The sequence below is a fragment of the Rutidosis leptorrhynchoides genome, chromosome 10, assembly GCF_046630445.1.
Source record: "Rutidosis leptorrhynchoides isolate AG116_Rl617_1_P2 chromosome 10, CSIRO_AGI_Rlap_v1, whole genome shotgun sequence".
NCBI lineage: Eukaryota > Viridiplantae > Streptophyta > Magnoliopsida > Asterales > Asteraceae > Rutidosis > Rutidosis leptorrhynchoides.
The window spans coordinates 310592595-310619403 of record NC_092342.1 but is presented as its reverse complement, the minus strand read 5'-3'; the positions used below and the strand labels follow the sequence as shown (position 1 = coordinate 310619403).

Here is a 26809-nt window from a genome sequence, read left to right as displayed (position 1 = left end):
AACCTCAGATTCTTCTCATATACTCAAGATCTCGTAAAAGACAACCAGATTAAAATGAGATACGTTCAATCAACAACTCTGCTGATCTTTATACCAAAGCACTACACACGTTCATAATATTGGCATGAGGCATGTTCAGAAGATGTAACAACTCAGGCGTTGCCTACTTGAGGGGGAGTCAACTCTATGCTGCACTCTTTTTCCCTTAGCTAAAGTTTTATCCTAATGGGTTTTCTTTAGCAAGGTTTTTAACGAGGCAGTACTAGTTATTCTCTAATAAAATTGTCATCCAAGGGGGAGTGTTATAAAATATCTAGATTGTGTTATAAAATATCTAGATTGGATGTTAATTTTATTATTATGATATTTCTTGCATAGTAATATTTTATACTATAAATAGACATGTATGGTAACCATTTAAGGTGTACCATATTTCTTGAAATATCAATATCAATATTTCTTCTCTCCTTCTTCTCTTTTTTCTCTCTTTGTTCTTATAACCATTAAAGGTAGTTATAAGCCTACTGAATTATAACAAAAAGTATCTTTTTTGTTACTCCGTAAATAAAGTTATGTTTAGCATAACTTGCAATGGAAATAACATAAACCTTGCAACCAAACACCCCGTATAGCTCATGTTTTCCCTTTTTTCTGTATAAAAGATTCATTCATACCCACAGTGTAACTTTATCTCACATAATATTCGTACTCATCTTCCCACAAATTGATATTTCGTAGACGACTCTAATCGGAGATTAAGAAAAAAATCAAGATGTCAGGTCACATCGTACAAGACTGGGAGCCAGTGGTGATCCGTAAAAAAGCTCCGACCGCCGCTGCTCGTAAGGATGAAAAAGCTGTCAACGCTGCTCGCCGTGCCGGTGCTGAGATCGAGACTGTACGGAAGGGTTTGTATTCGATTTATTTTACTTTTTTCTTTACATACAAGTCCACGTTAATATTAATATCCATCTCTATATTCATTTAGGAATTAGGTTTTCAGAAATATGTTTTTGATTATTTTACTCTACTCAGCTTTTAATTTGTGTTGCGGAAGTGAAGAATCTGTGTGTTTACATGTTTAATCTGTGTATACACGTGTTAATTTTGTATTGATGATATAGCTAGGCTTTTGATTTTTTGATGATGTAGAGCTAAATCTATCTGCGTTTATGTGTGTTCATATGTTTTAAATCGTCTATATTTATGGATTATATCGAGCTAGGGTTTTGGTTTTCACAAATCCGTTTCCTATCGTTTTGGCTCATATGTGTTGCTACAATGTATGTATACACGATAATGTATGTATACATGTTTACTTTGATGATATGTTAGAGTTGTATTTGTATTGAGCATTTATCTAGTGGTTTTAAATTTTTGTGTGATGAATTTAAGTATCACTGTGTTTTTATGTGTGTTGCTGAATTGAAGAATATGTATGCATACATGGTTAGTTTGTATCTATATAGAACTCGCTCTTGCCTTGACCGTTGAAGTTTGAAATATGGCTTAACAATTTTATTTGCAAGGAATTTTGCTTAGTTAGTTTGGAGGGGTTTTAATATGATCATGTGTTCATTTGTGTTACTGAAATAAAGATCATGTATGTTTAAACGTTACATTTTTATGTTAGCATTGAGCTAGGATCATGGTTTTCAAATTTTCTTTTTTCTTAAAGTTTGTTTTGCTTATGTACTGGTCTACAGGTGTAAAAAGATGTACTACAGGTGTAAAAAGATGTACTACTAGATGTTTATAAGTGGATTTTTTTAATTACTTGGATAATTTCAGATGTTATGCTCATATAAATGTTCATCAATCAGTTTGGGTTTAGACTTTAGCTTCTGCAAGATATATGTTTAGCTACACAATTTGAAAACGGTAGTTGGCCATTGTCTTCTGAATACTTCTAAGTTCTAACAAATTTTCACTTAATCGAAATTTCAAAGTAACAGAACTTGCCTTGTCACGCATGAACTCATGAAGTAGTCAATGCCAAGCATATTTGGCTGCTACTAATCTACTACTGATTTTTTGTATCACGCGCTAACATATGCGTCGTATCATTTTTTAATTTTTTTTTTCATTTATTCAAACTTTTCTTCAAAGGTTAAGTGTATTGAATTTGATCATGTATTGGCTTTCAAACGATCTCAAGGTTTTTCAAAAAGACATATCAACGTGAATCTTGAAGTTTAAGGTTCTCCAAACTATCTTTAGGTTCTTCAAACTACTTTTAATACATGATGTTCTATGAGCTAATACCCTTTCTATCCTGAAGCTTCTGAAGAGCTAATTGTGTCTTCTAGTGAGCGTTTTTATATATTGATATGAATATCCTTAAGAAGTCTGACATGTAATTTTGTTTTATGATCTGATTTTTCTTCTCTTTTGCAGCTACTGCTGGTTCAAACAAGGCCGCCTCAAGTAGTACCTCCCTGAACACTAGAAAGCTTGATGAAGAGACTGAAAATCTTACCCGTTAGTCATATTATAACTTTTCATCTCCTTTTTAATCCTTCTACTACCGCTTTAAATGTAAAGGGTAAAAACTGCTAATATGCACTGAAAGAAAAAGATAAAAAATGTGTGTGGAGCTATAATAAGAGTAACCAATTATTTTAAGATGTTTGTCAATTTCTGTGAACAGATGAGAAGGTACCAAGTGAACTGAAGAGAGCTATCATGCAGGGTCGTACTGATAAGAAGCTTACACAAGCTCAGCTCGCACAGGTTACTGTTTTTACCTTTTTTTTGGAATCTATATAGAAATATGATTATTGATTCTTACAGTCTGATGTTTCTTTTTTCTTTCTGATTTTACAGATGATTAATGAGAAGCCCCAGATTATCCAGGAGTATGAATCTGGTAAAGCTATACCAAATCAACAGATAATCACCAAACTGGAAAGGGCCCTCGGTGTGAAACTTCGGGGTAAGAAATAGTGCTATAACTGTTGGCAGCTGCAAGGAGTTGGTGTCTTTTTCAGGTGGTGCACAAAACTTTTGCTTCCTTTGGGTTGACTCTAGTCGTCTTTGTTATTGTGGATTTTAAGCTTTGGTGTTAAGTGTCAATGCTCTGATTTGTGTGTTCAGCATAAATGAATATATTTCTGTGTGGCTATGACCAGTTCTACTTTTATAATATTGGGCGTTGGATTGTGCATAAATATATGAGTCTCATCTGTGTTGGCACTTACCATGCATATTTTTCTGTTTATGTGTTGTTTGCCTTTGCCTCTGATTGTCGTCCATCCTCGATCCACATTATATCCCTATTACAGCAATCAAATCACCATTAAACGTCCTATTTCTGTGAAGATGATATTTTGGTTGGTTAGATTAGTGACAGGTTTGATGATTAATTGGTTGCGCATTATTCCTAATGTATATATTATTTATTGCCCTGATCCCAGTACGCTAGCTGCTAGCATGTTTTAGAGTTACACCACAACTTTGTTTGTGATACACTACTATAGTAAAAAAGTTTGATACATTGTTACTCTAGATTCATTGTATTCTTTGTGTTGTATAATTGGTGTTCTCTTATTCATCACCAAACATGCCTTAAATTCCTTGTATATGATCTTTTGTAGTGGTATTATTGCAATTATTTTGTGATAGTACAACACACCATCCATAGTTTAACTCGATAATCTAAATATATGTAATGTTACTTCTCTAATATAACAAATGAAAGATATGTTATTCATACATATGACCCATTGACCCGACCTATCATTTACTTATGATTGAAAATTTATCCAGAAGAAAGTATAGCATTATTATGACACAGCCTCAATCAATTATATTTTCGGGCATAGGCTTTATGGGCTGAGTGTACGATTTCTACCAGTAAGAACTTTCCTTGCTTAACGATGATTGTAGTTTTACCAATATTTGCGGGTTTTTTTTATCATCGTGGCTGAGGAAGCATTATAGGCACGTAAAACAAAAGAGTTGCAGGCGCGTAAAACAAATAACATGCCAATAAAAATTTGCTAACATTAAATTTAGTTGGTAGCATCGACTTTATTAACAGACCTTTGCTAGGTTCTAAACTTTATTACTCCGTACTTAAGAGTTGATACTGCTCCTAACAAGTTCTTTATATTATCATATCCAATCTAGAGTAATATTTTTTTTGTGAATCTATTACTCGTATTAGAGTAAATAAATTGTGTACAAGTAAATTCGGACATAGACAAAACCTGTTCATCTGGAGGTCTTGATGGTCCGAAATAAGAGAGATTATTTCAGCATGAGAGTTGATAAGAACATGAATATTTTAGTATTAAGTTGCATAATTTAACAGCTACTCTGCACAACATAAATTCATATGGAGTACAAATTACGATTAGCATTGTAAAAACAAATCAATGGTGAGAACTGAACCTTGTATTCGCCACTCTAATTACCTAATCAACTGCACTGCAACGGTTTTTAACTACATAGGAGCTATCTTTATTCTTTTATGATTCAAATCTTGCACGAAAAAAAGAAATAATAGATCAGATCTTCATTAATCATTATATAAGCTTCAAGCTTCAACTCTCGTTTTTGGTTTTAGAAGGAGGTTTCCGGTAACAACTATATTGATCCAACAATGAAATGTCTTCACTTGATAATGACAATCCACCATTACTCAAGTAGTTTCGAGCAACTCGTTTTCTGCAAACAATAATAACTTTAACATCAAAACCACGAAAATGCTCAAAAACTAACCAAGTTATTTTGGACAAGCCTGTTTAGCATACCGTCTTTGGCTTGATGGGTTAATGGCTTCTGATAAACGAGAAGATTCTGAACTTGAAATCTGGGCAAGTGATGAGAGATATTCATGGAATACATAGCCTTTCAATGATAATTGTGCTCGTAACGGCACTATGGACTGAACTGTACTGCAAAGAGGTGACTCTAACATGCTGCTTATACAAAAAAAAGAAAAAAAATAGTTTAGTCTACAAAACTTTTTGATATGGGTGTGCAATATAATTTTAAAAAATCTCAGCTTTTTTTGGGACCATAAGAAGAACGAAAAACGTACCTTTTTGCAGTAACTCCATTTTGTAGTTTTTTATTTCCTAAATTCTTGACCATTTTCATGTTCTGGTTGATCATTTTTCCCAAGGAAATAGCATTGGTTGATGCTGTTAGCATCTCCCATGCCAAATCCATTTTACTATTTTTCGATTCGGAAGCAAAAGTTTTTTTTGCATACAAGCAGAAGCCATGCTGAGCAAACGTTGATGACATATGCAGTTGGTCATCGTGCCAGCTGTACGAATGTGATTTCTCATTCGAAAACATTGCTGGTTTTAAGTAATCCTGTAAATGAGAAGACGCAGCCATCAACATAAACATTAAACAACCACTTTTTTCATATATGAAAAAGTAAAATAATTACTTACACAAGTTAGTGACTGGCAGTCAGCAAGTAATAAGTCAGCATCAGAGATTAGATTAGTCATTCCATAAGCAATCCCTAGAGCTTCCAAAGTATCGTTCTCCTCGGTGCCGACATGTTCACTTAATTGATTACGACAGTTTCGAAGCTTCCTCCATGTTTCTTGTACAATATCCGTGGACCCTAATGTTTTATGCCCGTTGCTAGATTCGGCTTTTCTACTGAAGTCTATTCGGCTACACTCGTCCATCATTTGATAATCTCTTGGAATAGTTTCCATCGATTCATTATTAGAATCTCCAATTTCCTCTTCGTTAACTGGTGCTGTATCTAAACACAGATCTTTAACCGCCATCACTGAAACTTTATCTTCCTCCACCATAGTTACTGGTGCACAGTCAGCGTTTGTCGGAGAATCTTCTATTCCGACGTTAACATGCCCACTGGAACGCATAGGAGAGTTAATTATTGTTCCGTTTTCGATTACTGTCTCAGGAACATAGGAAGATTCAGGAACACACGACACATCAGCAGATGGATGACAAGTGTCATCCAAGTTCTCCCCTTCAAAAGGTAACTTGCTATCTGCTGGACATAAACCATCATCAAAATACTCTTCTTCTGAATCAGAAACCACATTATACTTCCTCCTCGACTTTTTAATTTCACTGAATAATTGTGCATTTACATCATCTGTTACATCAACTAATCCTTCATTCCAGCACGGTTCTGAATCAGAAGATATTAAATCTTTTTTCTGAAGTGTTCTTCGTGAGAAATTTGGAAGATCATTAGTGGCGATAATATAATCGTTTGCGTCCTGATCGGAACAGTGTCTGCGTAACATCTCGTCCTTTTTGGCGTCGATATTATGTGTTGTTTCCAGATCTATTTCGTCTTCTTCCTCGATTATATCCATAAAGCTAGCATCTTCTTCGATCAACAAAGTTGACTTGGCAATCTCGTTCTCGATCATTTCAGACAGTTTCGAAGTGTAACCAGATGGGATTATGTGTGGTAAAACACGATGGCCGGCGTTAGTATCAAACACCAGCGGAGCATATGAAATACGCACGTCACTATCTGTACAATCAGGATAACTAACTTCAGCAGATATAGTTTCACTTTCACCAATATTCCAAAACAACATTCATATATTCTAATGTCACTTGAAGCTAAACTAAAAATATTATATACAGTTAGACTACCTTTTATTTGACTTTGATTTTGACCTTGGCACCAAAACTGGAGAAGCATTATCGTTTTACGAATATCACCTTGACAATAATCAATAAACCGCTCGACCAACCAAGGTTCAACTTCAGTCTTTTCTGTTTTACAAACCTATCAAAATAACTACTGAGTCAATAAAAGTCAACATGGTAACAAGATTAACGTAACATGATAAGATTAATCACAAATACATGTCCACTACCATATATCCCAGGTTGAGGAGCTCCTTTGATGATGGTATCCCAAAGCTAACCTCTATCCTATGTAAGTTATTTGGTAAATCAGGATCATCTGCTGTTATATAATAAACAAATTATAATTATAAAAGTAATTAAATCGTATAGAAATTCGGAATCGTAAAGCTTTAATATTGTAATAGTATTTGTACTGTTGCTAGTTAATATCATGGGTCGTTTTGCTGTTTCTGCAAGCTGTTGTACGGTAGCAATAAAACCACGATCTTCTATTAAAGATGCATCTACATCTTCAAATAGGATCAAGATTTTAGTTCCAGTTTGAGACCCTACTGGCTTTGCAACTGATCCATCAAGATTTTTTGAATCTTCGTCATCTGATAAGGGTATCAATTCAATAACATCACCAGTAGACCTTTGGGAAGCTTCAGGATTACATGTGGTTGGGGTTGACTTCAATTGACTTTTGTTATCACGATTTTTAATATTGGGTGAAGAGCTGGAACAGCATAACAAGTTTCAAACAGTAGTGTCATTAACCAAAAACAAAATAAAAAAAGGAAGCTTTATATAATAACATGCAAAAATGATCATCATGCTATGCAACTTAAGTTAATATATAAAAAAAACATGCAATGAAAGATTTTGACAAACCATTGCAGCCACTGTGATTCAACAGCTTCCCCAAATTTTTGCTTGACGAGTGACCCGTTTCTCCAATCTGATGTATTCACCTAGAAAAGCAACCAGCTTTAATATCTTCAACACAAACGAGATGTAAAAATAAATTTTCTATCAGAGGTTCAGAATTTTACTTCAATAATTTGGAACCCTTGCTCTTTAGCACAGGCATAAATGGCTGCAGATTTCCCACTCTGCACAATTTCAAGACAACTCTTTAAACATCGAATGAGCATTTGAAGAACTTTCAGTGAAATAAAAAAATAAGATGTGTACCCCAACTGGGCCTTTAACTAACAGAACATTCTTTAGACCAGTTTCTTCATCATCACTATAGTCAGAACCACAGTCACTTGGACAGTAGTTAAGGTCAACACCTTGCATGATCCAGTTATCGTTATTAGTAGAGATTTTGTTGGTTCTTGAACCTTTTTCATACCATGAATGTAACCATTCATTAAGAACTTTCACAGATTCACAGTTTCCACATATCTGTACATCACAATAATACAAGAGTTCATATGATAAGATGTGAAAAAATAAGTTAGAATGATATCATAGTATAATCAAAAGCAAGTATAAAAAGAAGGGGTCGTAATGCTCTGTGAATCGGTTAACTAATCATCTTTGAGCAGTGAAAATATGATTTTAAATATCAGACCTCAATGGCCTTTTCAGGCTGATACTTGGTTGTCCATAAGCTATTCACAGGCTGATAGCTACAATCGTGATAATCTGATGGCATCCTGATAATGCAACAAAAACTCAAATCAGACTGTAGTATAAAGACTAAGATTTTGGTTCATATATCCAAAAAATAAAATTGAAAGAGTAAACAAAAATATTTGAAAGACATTATGCTGAAGAAATTTCCAAGATTGCCATTGTCTCAATTATAAGACAAATTGTTAACCTTTCTGAAAGCAAGGCATCTTGCCACTGACCATCAGGTTTTGCCACAGGTTCAGTATTATCTGAAACATCGCCGCCTTTTCCAATTTCACGAACCTGTCAATTTAGGATATTTATTTATATGACATTTAAACTTGACCCCTAAAGACAATGGGCGTATGATATATAAATATTAATAAGCAAATCAACAAAACAACGGTTTCTTCATCCTGACTGATACATGCTTACCACCTCATTGTATTGACACAACGATATTCCGACAGGAGGGATATCACAAAAGTTATCAAATTGCAAACAATTGACTGATCCTTCATTAATCAGCTGCAAGCAAGTGTCTTCGAGATTTCGACTAGCCCTTGTAGAGATGCTTTCAGAAAATGTCCAGTTTTTCCAATCACAAGAAAATGTTTCACCCTGCAAAGGTGATAATATTCAAGATCCTAAAGTAAAAATTCATAAAATGAAATCTAGATATTCGAGAAATGATATGATGACTAAACTATATAACTAAGAGGATGTCATTGATTTATACCTGTGTATTCTCAAATATGTGAACGGGACTGAAATCATTGTTACTTTCCTTTTTCTGAACATGGCACCATCTATTTTCAGTGCCATTACTGTCGACGATTTTTTTGCCTGTTTTCCAAGATGAAAAAAATGGATGTACTTCCTTTCCTGCAAATATACGGGAATTTTCCTGATAGAAAAGGATAATTGTTTCAGACTCAAAAAGAAACGAAATAAATTGGTAGATAGTGTCTGAACTTGCATTTTGAAAGCAAGTATGTGATACTGAATCATCAAAATCTGAGAATCAGTTACAACAGAACTATGGAAAGCTTCTAAAAAATATTGTTTTAATGTCCTTGAAATTGTAACAATCATATATCATAAGTTTGTGCAGTTGGCAACATCTTTTTTATAATATATAAAAATAGTTGCACCATTAAAGTAAATATATACAGTTTGTGGAAATTAAATCATAACATCCTCAAATTATCTTATCTTAAGGGTATATAAATAGTTCTTGTTACTTCAGATAAGCAGTTTCACAAAAAAGAAAAAAAAAAAACTGATTGGATAATCAGAAGCGTTTATTTATCACTGGAAAAACTGATTTGAAATATATCTAGTATTAAACCCAAAACTAAAGATTTGATCCTGAATAAATTGTATCTTCGGAGAAGCAGTATCATAATGCAACGCCAAATACAAAATGGAGGAGGTCCACTTCAGTATAGAGTAAAAAATTATGACTAACCTCTGCAGTCAATTTTGCCTCTAACCGTAGATCAGGAATTGTTTTAAGGGGACTCGCCAAATCACCTTCATTTAATGCACCATTATTTGCCTTTCTAGATGGTGTTGAATTCTTTTGCCACTTCTCTGGGGTCACACTAGCTTGACGCTTCTTCGGTGTAGAACTAGCTCGTTTTCTAAGCTTTCTAGGGCTCTTTGAATCTTCGAAGTCACATGAAAAAAAAAAAATTGTATACATGCAAATCAAATCATTCCATACAAACTGCCATATATGAAGTAACGTGAAAGTCCAGCCTACTTGAAAACTGAGCAACATTGTTGTTGTCTTATATGAGCAACAAACCGTAAATATCTGCTTTTCATTGGCGTATCGTATGATGTTATTATACATTGTATAAATATAATGTTGTGTTATATGAGCAACATTGTTGTTGTGTTGCGAGTTAGAGCCAAAAGAATGTTACTAATAACACACCAAATCAGTGCGGTAATGAGTTATGACCTTTCCTTGTTTAAGTACTAGTATGTACAGTTAGTCAAGTGCCAATAACTTAATAAATATATATGAGTTATTGAGTTACCATATAGGTTGTCATAACTTTACTAGCATTCTTATCAGTGACAAATCAGTTTCCTAGAAGACAAAAGCAACATTGCATCATCTTGGCTGCATTGATAAGGATACAATATGATAAATGGCGGAAAAATATCATACCAGTTATGACATCTGAAGGTGAACAAGTTTGTTCAATTTTTTCAGGTGAGAGGACAGATATCGGTTCCTTTTGCTTCCTCCGTTGACTGCGTCTCTCGGAAACTTTCGCAAAAAAATCAACCTCTGCAAAATTTGTAAATTAATACAATGTTAATATCCTCTATTCAATATCAATGATGTACCCACTAAAACAGAAAGAACGTAGAGAAGGTGGGACATATGTCAAACTTTACACTTACTAACAGTAACGGGAGAATCTTCTTCATTGGCATTCTTCTCCCCAATCTCTTTTCCATTTACAACAGCCTGGTATTAAGCAACGATTATTATTTAGAAGTTTCAAACAAAAAAAGCATAAAAGGAACACGCAAACCATGTTTAAGCCTCATCAATATATAACATCATTATAATGCAGTCAAGAAGAAATAACCCTTCATGCTACACATTAATTGGGTAACATGATTTCACATTAAGAACGTTTTCACCTCTGATACAGGTTGGAGACAATGCAAAGTCGCCAGGTACTATTTTATACAAGCCATTAACTTCTTTTGCAAATAAAAACCGCAAAGACTAGTTACAAGCTCATCATTAACTTTGTATAACTAAACATTATATTCATCTGTCAGTGACAATTAATCAGAAGCATGGACAAGTATACGCAGCAACGTTTCAAACACATCATAACGATCACAGTAATCACTGGTAATGGAAACTCTCAACATACACATACTTAGTACAGAATCATGTTATATATGTGTATATAGTTTATATTTTTCAGCCATTTATCATTGTGCACGCAAGGGAGGGGCCGTACGAGTTACGAGGCGATATATTGTGTGCAATTTTGTAACGGAGATTCCTTCAATTGACTTACATCAGTAATGGATGTCAGATTGCCAGTAATAACTGCATTCTAATGCGAAAAAGTGAACCCGACACCTTAAACACCTTTAATCTATGTTCACTTCAGCTATAATGATCTAAGATATGCAGTCTTCTATAATGTTACTCCTAAAATCAGCACAATTACACTCACTAATAACATATTTGTGTATATCATATCACTAGCAATTCAAACACATTACATTTAAATAAAAAGAAAATTAGTAAAATCCAAAATAATTATACATATACACATACGTACTGACCTTTTTAGAAGCTCTCGGTTTTCGTTTTTTAATCTGCTTAACGTCTTCATCGTCTGCCTGATCAACATCAGGTTCGATATCTTTGTCTATAGATATAACATTCTCTTGAGGTTTGTGTGGAAACAGAGTCGACTGAATTAATCGCCGGCGAACACGAGGTTTAGTTTCCGAGTTAGGTGAAATCTCCATCCGATCAGCTCGAATTACGATTTTAGACCTTTGAATTGAAGACAATTGGAGCAAGAGATGGGAAGATAGTAGGCCGCAATATAATTATGCTGGAATTGGAATTGAGATTTCAACAAATCACACAAGGATTTGAGGATTAGGGCTAATTTCCGGCATATAAAAAATAAAGAGAAAAAAGCCCTAAATATTAATTTGGGGATTTTGGGATACACATGCCAGTCAAATTGGAGGCAAATAAATTGTTATGGTTCAATTCTCCCGCGCTCAACAGCTCAAATATTTCTTTGCCGAGATGTTTGATGTTTTAAAAACTCTTTAATTGTTGTTTGTAATTATAATTATTATAAATATAAATTATAATAATAATATAATAATAATAACAATAATAATAATAATAAAAATAATACAATTATAAATAAAATATATAAATAAATTAAGGGGTAATTATTTTCAAATTGATGTTAATGTTATTTTCTGCGAATCATAATAATTGTTTGTTTTTTCTTCAATTTTTTCTCTTTTTAATTTTACTTTAAACATTTTTATTTGTGTTATATCGCATTTGATGAAGCTATATGATCAAATTATATGAATGAATTCGGTGTTAAAACGTATTTTCATTAATACAACTTTCATTAAATATTATATAGATAAACGACAATATTTAGAGTTATAGTTGTACAAAAATACTTAAAAGTTTAAACATAACACTATTTACGGAAGGGATTATCACTAAAAATCCATTTTTTGAAATTGTTTGCGTGAGAGCCCATAAAAAAAAGTTTGACAATTTGCCCTCGCAAGGACCAAGATGCCTCTTGCTCCCTTGCGCCTTGCGTCCTTGCGACCTTAGTCACACTTGAGAGCAAGGAGCAAGGTGTCTCTTGCTCCCTTGCTCCCAGGTGAAAGCAAGGACGCAAGGTGCCTCTTGCTCCCTTGCTCCCAGGTGGAAGCAAGGTGCATCTTGCTCCCTTGCTCTCAGGTGGAAGCAAGGACGCAGGGTGCCTCTTGCTCCCTTGCTCCCAGGTGGAAGCAAGGACGCAAGGTGCATCTTGCTCCTTTGCTTCCACCTGGGAGCAACCTTGCTCCCGGGTGGAAGCAAGGGAGCAAGATGCACCTTGTGTGCTTGCTTCCACCTGGGAGCAAGGGAGCAAGATGCACCTTGCTCCTTGCTCTCAAGTGTGACTAAGGTCGCAAGGACGCAAGGCGCAAGGGAGCAAGATGCATCTTGCTCCTTGCGAGGGCAAATTGTCAACCTTTTTTTTATGAGCTCTCTCGCAAACAAGTTCAAAAAATGGGCTTTTTGGTGATAATCCCTTTATGGAACGATGAAAATTTATTCATTACTCCGTATATTTTTGGTAATTCTATTATAGAATGTAGAAATTCAAATCTATTAATTAAAATGGGTATTTAAAATAATAAAAAAGTATTATAATCTTATCATACAATATATAAGAGTTAATAATGATACCGCAGCCCGCATGCGCATGTAACATACACACGGGCATGCGCTATGGTGCTCTCATGCGTCATGCGGCATGCGGATCCGTATCTGGTCCCTTTACGGCGGTTGCTTAGCTAACAAGCAAATATCTTTTCCATAATTATATCCGTGATTCGGGGGAGATGGTTATGGAAACGATTATCACTATCCTATGACGGTTCTAGAATTAGGGTTTGCCTATAAATACAAACCTTAATCGTCGTTAGCAACATACCACGTTACGTAGCCATCTTCTACCACACATCCTACGTAACTTACATCCTCTATCATCTTCTAAAGGTTAACAGGTTAGTTCTTTATTAACTGGTACCTACAACCTTGCTTGGGGCCTTCTGATCGACGGACGTCATCGAAGGTGGACTTAATCACTTGGCCACCCCGCCGACATCATCATGTCGGCCAGGGTTATTCACGGTAGCCGGACCGGAGAGCCACGTTCTAAGATCCTTAAACCCCTCCTTTACGTTGAGCAAGCATGTTAAGACCCCTCGGTTAAAATATGCATGATCAAGTGGTGCTTTCATTGAGAGTCGAATTAATTCAAAACTGTTTAATTGTTCTTTCTTTTTAGGTTTTGAATTATGATTCGCTATTTACAGAATTTTTTGAATTTTTTTTTTTTAACAGTATCATGACTTCCGAGGAATCATCGGAGCATACTCAAACAGCAATTCAACACGCGCCGTCTGGTAGTCAGCAAACGCCAGTTTTGACTACGGAGGCTGCTGCTCAAGCAGGGTACACAATGTACCCCCCACCTGTATCCGGCGAACCCTTTCAGCGGTTTAAGCCGATATATCCGGATGGGGTTACACCGCCAAGAGCAAACTCACCAGTCACAACCACGCGGTTGGATTTTTCATCGGTGGATCCAAGGGTTATCCCGATAAACGCTAGTGGCGAAACCATGGGACCACATGTAGTTTGCTGCGGCCAGGTACCTATTTACAGTACAACTGTTTCGATACCTCTGCAGACGCAGACTATTTAGCAAAACTCGTCGTTTACACCCCTGCAACCTTGGCAACCACCGCGCCCAGTTTCTCAATTCTTAACCCCTGCGGATGCGCAGGCGTTACTTAACAGCTGGGGATTTGGTGTCATTCCAGACGCAAACTCTCATTGGGCGCCAATAACAGCGCAACAACAAAGCACAGCGCAAACGGTTGGGCTCTTGAGTGTGTATCCTCAGTTTTCGCAGGCATCTGCGCCACAGGTCTCGCTCCCCTTACAACCTGTGTATTCGGCATCTTCAAGTAATCCCTCTTTTCCAACACCGCAGCCGTGGGTATATCCGCAGATGCAGGGTCAACCTTGGCAAGATATTCAGGGGCAGGCTAATCTTGCAGGGCAATTTATGCAGGCCGCACCCCCTGACATGGTTCACTTATTTTCGCAGCCTGACTTCGTTCAGGACATGATGTGGCGTTTCTTTGCGGGTTTAAAAGGGGATCCTGTTAAACCACCTTTCGAGCTACCGACTACTTTTGACAAATTTCCTCCGCACATAACTGCATATCCGTTTCCAGCAGCACCAAAGATACCTGGTACGCTAGGTACTTACAATGGTTTGTCCGATCCGGATGACTTTTTACAGCGCTTTGAGGGTGCAATGCGCACTCAAGGTTGGGTGGATCCGGTTGCGTGCCAAATATTTCCAATGACCTTGCAGGGCATTGCTCGCGAATGGTTCAATAAACTCCCGGCGGGCAGTATTGCCGGATTCATGGATCTGCGAACAAAGTTTTTATTGCAGTATCAGAATCAAAGACCACGCAAGCGCACTCACATTGAATGCCATGATATTACGCAGAAATCCAAGGAATCTTTGGGAGAGTATCTCACAAGGTATACTAATGAATGTTTGCGCATTCCAGATCTCAAGCCAGAACAACAGATATCAGGACTCATGCATGGCATCAATTCAGAACGGCACCCAACGCTAGTCAAGCGTTTGCGTCATACGGTGCCAACAACTTACGCTGAGGCGCTTAAAGAATGTCACGATTATATGCGGAGTGGCGAAGATAACGATGTTCCCACAAGCAGCTCGCGAAATGAAAAAAAGGATGATGATGACCGCTCACGAGATCAAAACCGCGGAAACAATTCTCGCGGGCGTTACCATAGTGGCGGTCCTATCAGAAGTGAAAAGGGGAGATCTAATGGCAATTATCGAAGCAATAATCAGCGCGGCATCAACAATCAGAACTATGCGCTTCTTAAAAGCTTATCCAAAACGCCCAAAGAAATTTTGGCGACGGAGCCAGTATGCGCGACCTTCGCGGTCCCAACTCCGCTTACATAATTTGGTAAGCGGGATAAGACAAAGTATTGTGAATTTCACGATGATTACGGGCACGATACGAATAGGTGTAAAAACTTGATGGAACGGGTACTGGAGGCGCTCCGTGCGGGTAAGTTGGATCACCTCAAACCGCCAAAGAAAGATAAAGGGAAAGCCGCAGAAGAGGGGTCAAAAACTAAAACCTTCGCGTGTCAGAAAGTGGATAAGACCAAAAATGCTGATTTAACCATTAACATGGTTGACGCAGAGAAATTAGGTCAGCGAAGAAAGTATAACGATCATCAGGATTGGGAACTTCTTCCAATCACTTTCCCTCCTGTGATGTCAATTGACAGGGTGAATGAACCTATCATTATCAAGTGTCGCATTCCTTCTTGCGGGGTGCAGGTCAAGCGCATGCATGTCGACACTGGAAGCGGCGTTGACATTATGTACGAGCATTGCTATCAATTTCTTCCCGCACACGTGAAGGCGCAGCTACGTCCGTCTGATATCACGCTGTCTGGTTTTTCCGGAGAAAGCTCATGGCCCGTGGGACGGATAGAGTTATTAATAGAGCTCGAAGATGACAAGAATCCGCAGTTAATAAGGAACGAATTAGTTGACTTTTATGTGGTTTGCTCGACTTCGCGATATAATGTGCTACTGGGAAGAAATTTCATACGGCGTTTTAACATCATACCTTCGGTAGTGCACGGTTTGATTAAGTTTCCTACTAAGGGAGGAGTTGCCACAATGGCGTCACATCAAACGATTGAGATATGTGCGTCAGTTGTGCAAATTAACATCCCTAGCGTCGGGGAGCAGATTGCAAGCAGTGCGGTCATTGCTAATCGCTTGCATCCAGATAAGGGTATAAAAATCGGCGCAGGTTTATCAGCTGAAACCAAGGCTAAGTTACATGGTATATTGTCCGCAAACGCAGATGTTTTCGCATGGCGCGAATCAGATATGACAGGTGTCCCGCGGGACATTGCGGAACATAAATTGAATGTTAATCCATCGCTCACACCTGTTAGACAAAAGAAGCGGCATATGGCTTTAGACCGCAGTGATTGGCTATGCGCAGAAGTAGACAACCTTGTCAAAGCAAACATTATACGCGAAGTGCGTTATCAAACATGGGTTGCCAATCCGGTGTTGGTGAAAAAGGCTGATGGTAACTGGCGAATGTGCGTTGATTTTAAAGACATTAACAAAGCATGTCCTAAAGACAATTACCCTCTCCCGGAGATAGACTGGAAGGTTGAATCTTTGTCTGGATTCAGATATAAGTGCTTTCTGGACGCATAAAAAGGTTATCACCAAATTCTAATGGCTGCGGAAGACGAAGACAAGACTGCTTTTCATACGCCGCAGGGTATTTATTGTTACACAAAGATGCCTTTCGGCTTGAAGAACGCGGGCGCGACCTATCAGCGTGTAATTGACGCAGCATTCAAGCCTCAAATTGGCAGAAATCTTGAAGCGTATGTCGATGACTTGGTAATCAAAAGCAACACCGAAGAAGACATGCTCGCAGACATCCTAGAAACGTTTGCGTCTCTGCGAAGGATCAACATGAAGCTTAATCCGCTTAAATGTAGCTTTGGAGAGGAGGAAGGCAAGTTTCTAGGTCATGTGGTGACAGCGCGGGGTATCAAGGCTAATCCCAAAAAGATTGAAGCTATTGATAATTTACCATCTCCAAAAACAAAGAAAGATGTGCAGAGTCTCACTGGGAAGCTCGCAGCAATCACGCGGTTTTTGTCAAAAGCCGCAGAGCGTCAGCTACCATTCTTTAACACTTTGAAAAACTGTTTGAAGAAAAAGGATTTTGTCTGGACTCAGGAAGCAGAATCAGCCTTTCAGGAGATGAAAAAGGTGCTTGCAGAGTTACCAACACTTACTGCGCCAGTCCCTGGGGAGACGTTAACGCTGTACCTTGCGGCATCAAAGGAAGCAATCAGTTCAGTTCTCATCGCAGACCGCGAAAAGGTAACCTATCAATTTACTTGCATTATTTATTTCGCAGAACTTTAACGCTGAGGTTTTCTCAGACACAAATGCCGGTCTACTTCGTAAGCAAGACGCTGACATCAGGCGAAGTAAACTACTCGCCAATAGAGAAGCTAGTATATGCGCTTGTCCATACAGCGCGGCGTTTGCGCCGATACTTTCAAGCACATCCGATTGTGGTTCTAACTGATCAGCCAATCAAACAGGTTGGTACATGATTACTTTGCGGCAATGACCGGGGTTACCGCATTGACTAACGCAATCATTTTATTTCATTCAGGTACTGTACAAGCCCGAGATTTCTGGCCGAATGGCCAAGTGGGCAGCCGAATTGGGAGAACATGAAATAAACTTTTCTTCACGCAGTGCGGTTAAGGGTCAAATACTTGCTGACTACCTAGCAGAAATACCTGCGGATGTCGAAGCGTCAGCAGAACATCAAGATCCGCCCGCACCTGTTCTATCACCATGGGAATTATACACCGATGGTGCGTGTAGCGCATCTGGCGCAGGCGCAGGTGTAATTTTGACAGGTCCAGGCGGTGAGGAACATACGTACGCACTGCGGTTTAATTTTGCTGTCACAAACAATGAAGCAGAGTATGAGGCTCTGCTAGCAGGTATGCGCATCGCGCATAAGTTAAATGTTAAAATCTTGCACGCTTACGTGGATTCAAAGCTAGTATGCAATCAAGTCTGCGGAGACTTCGAAGCGCACGACATTGCTATGCAGCAATATTTATCGCTTGTTCATAATCTCGCTGACCAGTTCGAGGCTTTTCAAATCTCGCACGTAATGCGGGGGCAAAATAAGAAGGCGGATGCACTAAGCAAACTAGCTGCCTTGGCTTTTGATCATATGGGTAAGAAAATTCTAATAGAGGAACTCAATGCAAAATCTATTGTCATGATGCCTCTAGTGGCACCGGTTGAGGAATCAAGCCCAACGTGGATGACGCCCATCATTGCTTTTTTACGGGACGACACTTCACCCGCGGACTCCTCTGATGCGAAGAAAGTCCGCACAAAGGCACCGCTTTATGCCCTTGAGGGTGACGTCTTGTATCGAAAAAACTATTTGGGACCGCATTTAAGGTGCATAGGTCCGAAAGAGGCAGAGGAAGTTATACGCGAGGTGCATGAGGGTGCATGCGCCCTTCATTCGGGACACAGGTCCATTGTGTCAAAAATCATGCGGTTAGGTTATTATTGGCCTACTATGTACGCAGACACGGCGCGTATTGTCAAGCAATGCGAATCATGCCAAATACATGCACCTATCAGCAGGGCACCTGCGCATCCAATGATACCGGTCTCCTCACCATGGCCATTCTGCAAATGGGCGATCGACATAGTCGGACCATTCCCCAAAGGCCAAGGTAATATTGCCATTCATTTGCTAAATATGCTACTTACGTCATTATCTTACGCATACTCTGCACACGCAGGAAATGTCAAATTCTTAATTGTTGCAATCGATTACTTCACGAAGTGGGTCGAAGCGAAACCGCTGGCAACAATTTCAGGGAAAAGAGTGCGGAATTTTGTATGGGAAGACATTGTCTGTCGATTCGGCATACCCAATGAAATTGTTAGTGATAACGGTACACAATTTGCCGGCGATCCTTTTCGCAGTTGGTGTGCGGAGCTTAATATTAAGCAAACTTTTACTTCAGTTGCGCATCCGCAGGCGAATGGCCAGTGCGAAGTTACCAACCGAGATATAGTTGCTGGAATCAAGGCAAGGTTGGGTCATGACCGCGTTGGTTGGGTGGATGAGCTTCCAAAGGTTTTATGGGCGCATAGAACCACACCCAAAGCAAGCACTGGTGAGACTCCGTTTAGTTTGGTTTATGGGTCAGAAGCTGTTGTACCCGCAGAGATTGGGGTACCAACGTTCCGCATACAAAACTTTGATGAGCAAAATAACTCTGAAGCTCTGCGGGAAAATCTTAATCTGCTTGAAGAACGCAGACTCTCTGCGGCTGTTAACGAAGCAAATAACAAGCAGAAAATCGCAAAGTATTACAATCAGCGTGTGCGTTTACGCACTTATAAGTGCGGTGATTTGGTTTGGCGCCAGAACGATGCAAGTCATGCGGAAGATACTGGGAAACTGGGACCTCGTTGGGAGGGCCCATACAGGGTAGCAAAAGCAAGCAACACCGGGGCATACCATCTAGAGACATTAGATGGCAAACCTGTGAAACGCACTTGGCATGCGACGTTATTGAAAAAATGTTACATGTAGCTAGATGGACTTGATCACTCCAATTTGTTTAGCACATTATTTTTTGTATTTTTCATCCTTTCGGATATGTCGCAGTTGTAATCATAATTAATGCCAAATAAAAATAATTACATGCGCATACTTTTGTTGTCCATTTATATTTTTTGTATGCGGTTCCTGCCTACTTAAGGGGTGTCCTCTAGCCCCCGTGCGGCAGAAGCCTGTTTGGTTACAAGGCTAGACAATAACGGCAGGCGAAGGGAATTGGTTTTCCCCTAGCCAAGCGCCACGCAGACTAGATGGCTGCAAAGTCGACTTTTAAAAAAAAAAATACAAGCATTGGTTTGCTTGTGCGTAATCGCTCTCGCACTGGTTTGCTTGAGGAACTCCTAAGCATAAAAACATTGGTTTGTTTTTAGTTGCGTTTGCTTACCATACAGCTAATAGTGCACCTCTAGTACATGACAAAGCAATAGCGCAGTAGCTTTTGAGTCTAAATTATTAAAGGTAAGTTAAAATATTGGTTTATTTTACGCAGTACCATCCGCATACGCATAAGTTGTGGTTAACTATGCGCATGCGCATGCGGTTCATAATTTGTTTTGATTCGCGATATATAAACAAGGATATCACGCATGCATAACAGACAAACATATATACACATCCAAATAAATTATTACATAAGTAATTGTTTCACATGCCTGCCCAACATGGGACTTAGGGCTCCAAGATACATTTACAATTACCTGCCTAAGATTAGGGCTTACGGCACAAACTACTCTAGTAATCCTTCTTCAAAAACCCATCAAGCGGCATCGTCGGGTCAGCCGCAAACGCATTGATCAAAGGGATAGGGATGGACTTGATTGCCTCTTCCGCCTCCAGCAGCGCCGCGGCCGTTCCCTCCTTTAATTTCTTTTGGACAATGTCGGGGAACGGTGGAGTTAGGCCGCATGCCTGGATCACTTCCCGCACAGCCTTGTTCACCTCATGGTCCTTGACCGCATCGACATAGGCATTAAACCGGTCGGACACGGGCTCGGAGTCCATCACTTTCTGCGCAATTGCGGGGAGTGCGGTGCGCAGCTTTGTCATATCTGCCTCGGCCAGCTCGCGGTTGGTAACCGCATCGTCCCTCTCCCTCGTCACCTTTTCCAACTCCAGCCTCACTCGCTCAGTTTCTCCCTTTGCCTGATCAACCGCACCCACAAGCTCTTGATTCTTTTTTCTTTCTTGAATCAAGAAGGTCTTGGTTTCGGCCGCAGTCAATTCAACAGCTTTGCGGGCCTCCTCAGCAGCGTCCCTGTCCTTCTTGACCTGATCTACACCCGCCTGCAGCAAACCCAACTCCACCTCTTTGCGCAGTGCAACATCGTATAGGCTGGAGGATCGACGGGCTTGATCCGCAAACATCCCAAAGAATACCAGCCCGTTCTGGACAAAGGCGTTGAGCGCCTGGTTAAACGGCAGCGCGGCCAGTTGCTCGCGGAACTCTGCTGGGAAGATTTGCTGCAAGAATGCAGATTGCTCCGCAGCATTTTCTTCGGAGGACTGGCAAAGTTGGCGGAGGTTGGCAACACGGAAGCTGCCTTGCGGAGGAGGTAATGTAGACTCAGACTCGACGGGTATCGCCTTGTCTTTGGATGTGGCAGTGGCCTCCAGCTCGGGGTTGACCCGCGGTGTTGTTGGCTGCGTCTCCTCCACATGCTCTGCAAAATACTCAGATTAGTACGCAGATTTTTCTACGCGGTATACATGCGAAAAAATAAACGCTCACCATTAATGGGGGGAGGTAGGTCTGCGGACCGCGGCTCGATGGCAACAAAATTGTCGTTGCGCATGTCCTCCAGCTGCTTAGGAGTCATCTTCTTCTTCTTCTGAGCCTCGGACGTCCCAGCCGCCTTGCGTTTATTGCCTGACTCCGCCGGCGTTTCCTCCACATGTTCGCTAGCAGCTGCCTGCTCAAGCTGTTTGTCCACATCCTGCTTGCGGAAAGAGATCCCAGCAATCTCCTCCGCGGTAAGCACCTTCTTCATCCTCATCTCTGCAAACAATAAACGCATGCGTTAGAAAATATACAAAAATTTATGTAAGTACGCGTTTATGCTATTCCTACCCTTTCCATCGGGGCCAACTATGGCCGGCCGCACATCCTCCCAAGGCCAATACGCGGAGATCTTCCCCAACCGCAGCATAACATTACCATACGAACGGTGCACCAGTTGTGCGTTGACGCACTGCTTCAACAACTTTTTCTCCTCGTCATCCAACGCTGGCATCTTGTTCACATCTTTTTCTACCTTCTCGCACCAAATGAGCGTCTGCGGGAAGCCAGTGCCTACTACGGTCTGGTCGACGAAGAAAAAAGTTTCTTTCCAACTTCCCGCATTCGATTTCGGGGTTTTTGTGAAATTTTGGCGTGCGAAGAAGGTGAACCAAGATTTATGGTGGTTGGCTAAGCGGAATAGGTGGCAAAAAACCTTCACCAATGGTACTGTGTTGAGTGCAACACACCACATCTCGAATAGAACGATTTTGCCTATAGCATACGGGTGCAATTGCCCTAGCCCTACTTTGAAATGATCTAGTACGCCTAAAAAGAAGTCGGTGGGTGGAACCCTAAAATTACCATGCTTAAAAGCATGTTCGTAGATCGCCACCTTATTCTCTGGTGGCTGATGGGCTCGCTGGCTAGGCAGTGGTGGTACCGGATTGTAACCCGCTAGAGGGGGGTATTGCTTAACTAAGTGGTCGATGTTTTTCTGGCCTATGTTGGACTCTACATTCTCTACGAAAGTTTCATTAGCTTTGGTCATTTTTAGATGAATGGAGAACGACTGACCTTTAAATGACGATCGGAATATGACGGAGTTGATCGGAATTGATAGGATTTGGAGGCGAGAGCGTATTTGGGAAGCTTGACACCGGAAAAGTGAAAATGTGTGTGATTTGGGGCTATTTATAGGCAAGATTGGGGGAGCGTGGGTTGGAATGGTGTGATCGTGGCCATACACGTGTAATGCAATCGACGGGTAGCATTTGCAGATCGCGCGTGGTGTCAGTTAAGAATGATTACAAACACGCGCGTGGTTCGCACGCGCCTGCGGCACTGTTACTTTATGTCTTGTCAGCCGAATGGGCTTCTGCGATTGTGACAGGCATCGAGGCGCACGCGAGGACATTAAATGCTCGTCGTCCTTTTGTTTTCTTTTTTTCGCTTAATAGTTTGATATCATATGACTTGCGTCATATAACATCAAACTGGGGGGACTTAATGATACCGCAGCCCGCATGCGCATGTAACATACACACGGGCATGCGCTATGGTGCTCTCATGCGTCATGCGGCATGCGGATCCGTATCTGGTCCCTTTACGGCGGTTGCTTAGCTAACAAGCAAATATCTTTTCCATAATTATATCCGTGATTCGGGGGAGATGGTTATGGAAACGATTATCACTATCCTATGACGGTTCTAGAATTAGGGTTTGCCTATAAATACAAACCCTAATCGTCGTTAGCAACATACCACGTTACGTAGCCATCTTCTACCACACATCCTACGTAACTTACATCCTCTATCATCTTCTAAAGGTTAACAGGTTAGTTCTTTATTAACTGGTACCTACAACCTTGCTTGGGGCCTTCTGATCGACGGACGTCATCGAAGGTGGACTTAATCACTTGGCCACCCCGCCGACATCATCATGTCGGCCAGGGTTATTCACGGTAGCCGGACCGGAGAGCCACGTTCTAAGATCCTTAAACCCCTCCTTTACGTTGAGCAAGCATGTTAAGACCCCTCGGTTAAAATATGCATGATCAGTTAAAGTTTGGTATGCTTCATTTTCTCTTAAATGTTATTTTACTTTGTTTGTTATATCATGGTTGGTTTTTTTGTTTTTCTTTCGTTCAACGATATTTTTCGTTTTTTAGAATTCATTACTTTTCAATTTTTTATATTTTTAATGTGCTTTACTTTATTATAATCCTTCTCTCTCTTTTTTACTTAACATTTATTTTTATTTTTTTGCTAAATTATTAAACCAAACTATATATTTTTTTACAGCATTTAGTTGGATCACTCAGGCATGTTTACTGTCTTCGTGCCATTTTTCATCGTCTCGGTTGTAATTGTGTAGGTTCTTTCATCTTTCGATGAAGGTTCTATTGTTCTAATAGTAATAGTTATTTTTAGTAAAAAAAATTAATTTATTTCAACAATTTTTTTCCTTTTTTCTATGTTTTTCTCGTTCCTAATAATTCAACAAATGCCACATACAATTCGAAAAATGAAAAATAATTAATTTTACTGAATTGGTCAAATTTTGTTTACATTAACAAGTATTTTAAAAATTTATGACCTATAATAATATTTTTTAGATATATAATCTACATCGAAAAAAATATATTAATTAATTGTAGCATTAATCCAAATATATAACTAATAAATTTCACATGTAATGTATTTTCATGGACATTTATTTTACAACCCACCGTACAAAATTGATTCTTTCAAACTTTAAATTAATCCAAAAATCAAAACCAACTTTTCTTCAAACATCATTTAACTATCAACCACTAAAAACCAACACTTTTAAATGGACCAATCTATATATGTAACTTTACTTCTACAATGTTTTCTAGGCTTCCAAAGTACTTTAAACCCATACATCAACCTTTCAAACACTTTCTTCAAAATCTAACTTCATGAGTGAATACTCATCACCTACATCAACAATTACAACAGAAACCTCATCCTCTTACAGATGTAGCAACCACAATTCTTCATTTGTCGTTCAACTCGTGTCGAAATCGTTATCAGATAGACTTCTAAACAAGTTTGTGGATACATACGAATTCAATTATGATTATGAACAAAGTTTATTGTGGTCTCCTCCACTTACTCCTCCTAAATTCTTCTTAACATCACCCGCGGGATTCGTTTGTTCTGTTGACGATATGCTCAAGAAATTGCAAAGAATTCGTGAAAACAAAACGTCGAGATTTAAGAAGTTCATCTCTTGTTGTTTCGAAATATGATATTATTCAAGTCCATCTTCTCTGGTTTTATCTTCTAATCTTTCTTTTAATTAGGATTGTAACGCGTATAATAGCTAGCATTCTTTTAAAAATATTATATATGTTCTAAGTTGGATAGTAGCAATCAAATACGGAGTATCACTGTTTGTTTATTTGGATTAGTAACATAGTTCTATATGTACATTTTTAACTATCGCAAGTATATCCTGCTAGTGATATATTATTTTGTCTATACATTTGATTAATTAAAGTTTTTAATTAGCATACAGTTTCTTAATTTGCATTGTCACCATTATTGTGCCCAAAGTAGTTAGCTTGAGCTATCATGATACTATGTGTTTTTGAATTTTTGTAACTACTTTTGGATGAGTTAGCTTGAGCTTGTTTAATGTATTTAGAGTTTTCTAGAAAAAAATGAATTACATGCTCAAGATACGCCATTAAGTGTGTTTAACTGTATGGTATAGGTTGAGAAATTAGTCGGGAATTGTAATCGGAGCTAAAAACTTATATAGCTGGAGTCGGTAGCTGAAGCTTATATTTCAAGTTTAAAGTTGAAAATTAGTATACTTTATAAGCGTTTAGTTTACAAACTCGAGTTTAAAATATGTAATTTAAAAAAAAAAAAAAAAAAAAAAAGATGTATATAGCAGTCATATTTAAGATAATTATATAATTTCTAAGTTCTTAATTTTCTACCTTATTTATATAAACTACTATATATTGAGTATATATTATATCTATAATAATTAGTGTATTTTTTGGTAACCTCTTAAAAATTTATTTTTCAAACAAGAGTTAGTAATAATAACTTGTAAAAGAAATAATCAAATAAGTTTATTCTTCTTAACAATCAGATATGTCTTTGAGCATAAGCAAGATAGAAAACCGCCTAGAGCCCAAAAATTTAGAAGGGTTCAAAATTTTGAATATGTAATATTTTTCTCAATAATTTATTTAAAATGAAATTAAAAATTGTTATTTAAAGTTAAAATATCTTGTTTTTAATAGTTAAATACAATGTACGTTAATAAATAGATAAATTGGAGTATTATTTTTTTATGCGTAGTAAAAATTTTAACGTATATATGGGCTCATTTTTATTTTCGTTTAGGGCCTTTAAATTGTTGAGACGGTCCTGTTAACAACTGGTTATTCATTCATTCATTCATTCATTCATACATATACTAATTGACGTGTAAAAGTTGGGATACATATACTAATTGACGTGTAAAAGTTGGTCGTCCCATCAGGAATAAAACGACAATACAAAAAAATTGCAATACAACCACCCAACAATGTTAAACATGCCAAATTTGCAGGGGCTAAATTTGCAAAACTAGTATCCTTTTTAAAAAACTCCACTCACATTTATAACGGGACGTATCTTCCCGCTTGCATCGAGTTTAATTCTTCCGACATCACCGTTTAACTCAAAAAAAATTACGAACACAACAAAACTAAGTACTCGCGAAACAGACGTTTTTTAGAAAACACTTAATATTTAGGGCTATTTTCCATACATATACACAGACGCACAATAAACGAGCCAAACTAACTACATCACACGCTTGGTTCCGTCTTCCTTTTTTACGCGATTTTCTTGGTTTCTAAAAACGTGCAGGCCATTAGGTGCACTAGGTACTAACCACGTGAATCCAACCACACCCTCGTCACCGCGTTTTTAGTTCTGTAAGTATATAACGTTATGTTAAATGTGAATACACAGCCAGAAAGACCCCGCCGCATCGCGCGGTCCGATCCGGATGAAGTATTAGTCAAACAAACACATATATAAACGTTCAAAATAAGACGACACGTGATCCAACCGTCATGAAAGACACGTGTACCGATGATGCACTACTATTTATCCAAATTCCTATTCCTAACTAATAATAAACCAAACCAATAAAGGACCACAATTAAAAGATAAAGAACTCACGAAACTCTTCGGTAACAATATAATCTCACACAATAAA

General features: G+C 38.6%; 3 protein-coding genes across 4 annotated transcripts; 1 reads left to right on the top strand and 2 right to left on the bottom strand.

Moving 5' to 3' along the window:
• Positions 1-689: 689 nt before the first annotated feature.
• LOC139872558 (multiprotein-bridging factor 1a-like) lies at positions 690-3202 on the top strand. The gene is made up of 4 exons (XM_071860456.1): positions 690-908; positions 2398-2481; positions 2651-2733; positions 2827-3202. The coding sequence occupies exons 1-4, from the start codon at positions 773-775 to the stop codon at positions 2944-2946; spliced, it is 423 nt and encodes a 140-aa protein (XP_071716557.1). The 5' UTR covers positions 690-772; the 3' UTR covers positions 2947-3202.
• Positions 3203-4221: 1019 nt separating this feature from the next.
• LOC139872105 (uncharacterized) lies at positions 4222-11807 on the bottom strand. 2 transcript variants are annotated; one of them, XR_011766871.1, is made up of 19 exons: positions 11557-11807; positions 10645-10711; positions 10406-10528; positions 9692-9891; positions 8960-9127; positions 8656-8841; positions 8429-8523; positions 8177-8261; positions 7792-8007; positions 7650-7709; positions 7489-7568; positions 7029-7333; positions 6843-6934; positions 6616-6751; positions 5412-6490; positions 5048-5328; positions 4758-4925; positions 4419-4671; positions 4222-4320 (listed from the first exon to the last, which is right to left on the bottom strand). XR_011766871.1 is itself a non-coding variant. In XM_071859915.1 (18 exons), exons 1-18 carry the CDS (start codon positions 11743-11745, stop codon positions 4548-4550), a joined length of 3654 nt encoding a protein of 1217 aa, XP_071716016.1. In that variant the 5' UTR covers positions 11746-11807; the 3' UTR covers positions 4303-4547. The 2 variants fall into 2 exon arrangements, 1 of the variants encoding a protein (XP_071716016.1); XM_071859915.1 differs by having other exon boundaries at positions 4303-4671.
• A 9928-nt stretch (positions 11808-21735) lies between these two features.
• LOC139871239 (uncharacterized) lies at positions 21736-22923 on the bottom strand. The gene is made up of 3 exons (XM_071858970.1): positions 21905-22923; positions 21779-21832; positions 21736-21746 (listed from the first exon to the last, which is right to left on the bottom strand). Exons 1-3 carry the CDS (start codon positions 22602-22604, stop codon positions 21736-21738), a joined length of 765 nt encoding a protein of 254 aa, XP_071715071.1. The 5' UTR covers positions 22605-22923.
• Positions 22924-26809: the final 3886 nt, after the last annotated feature.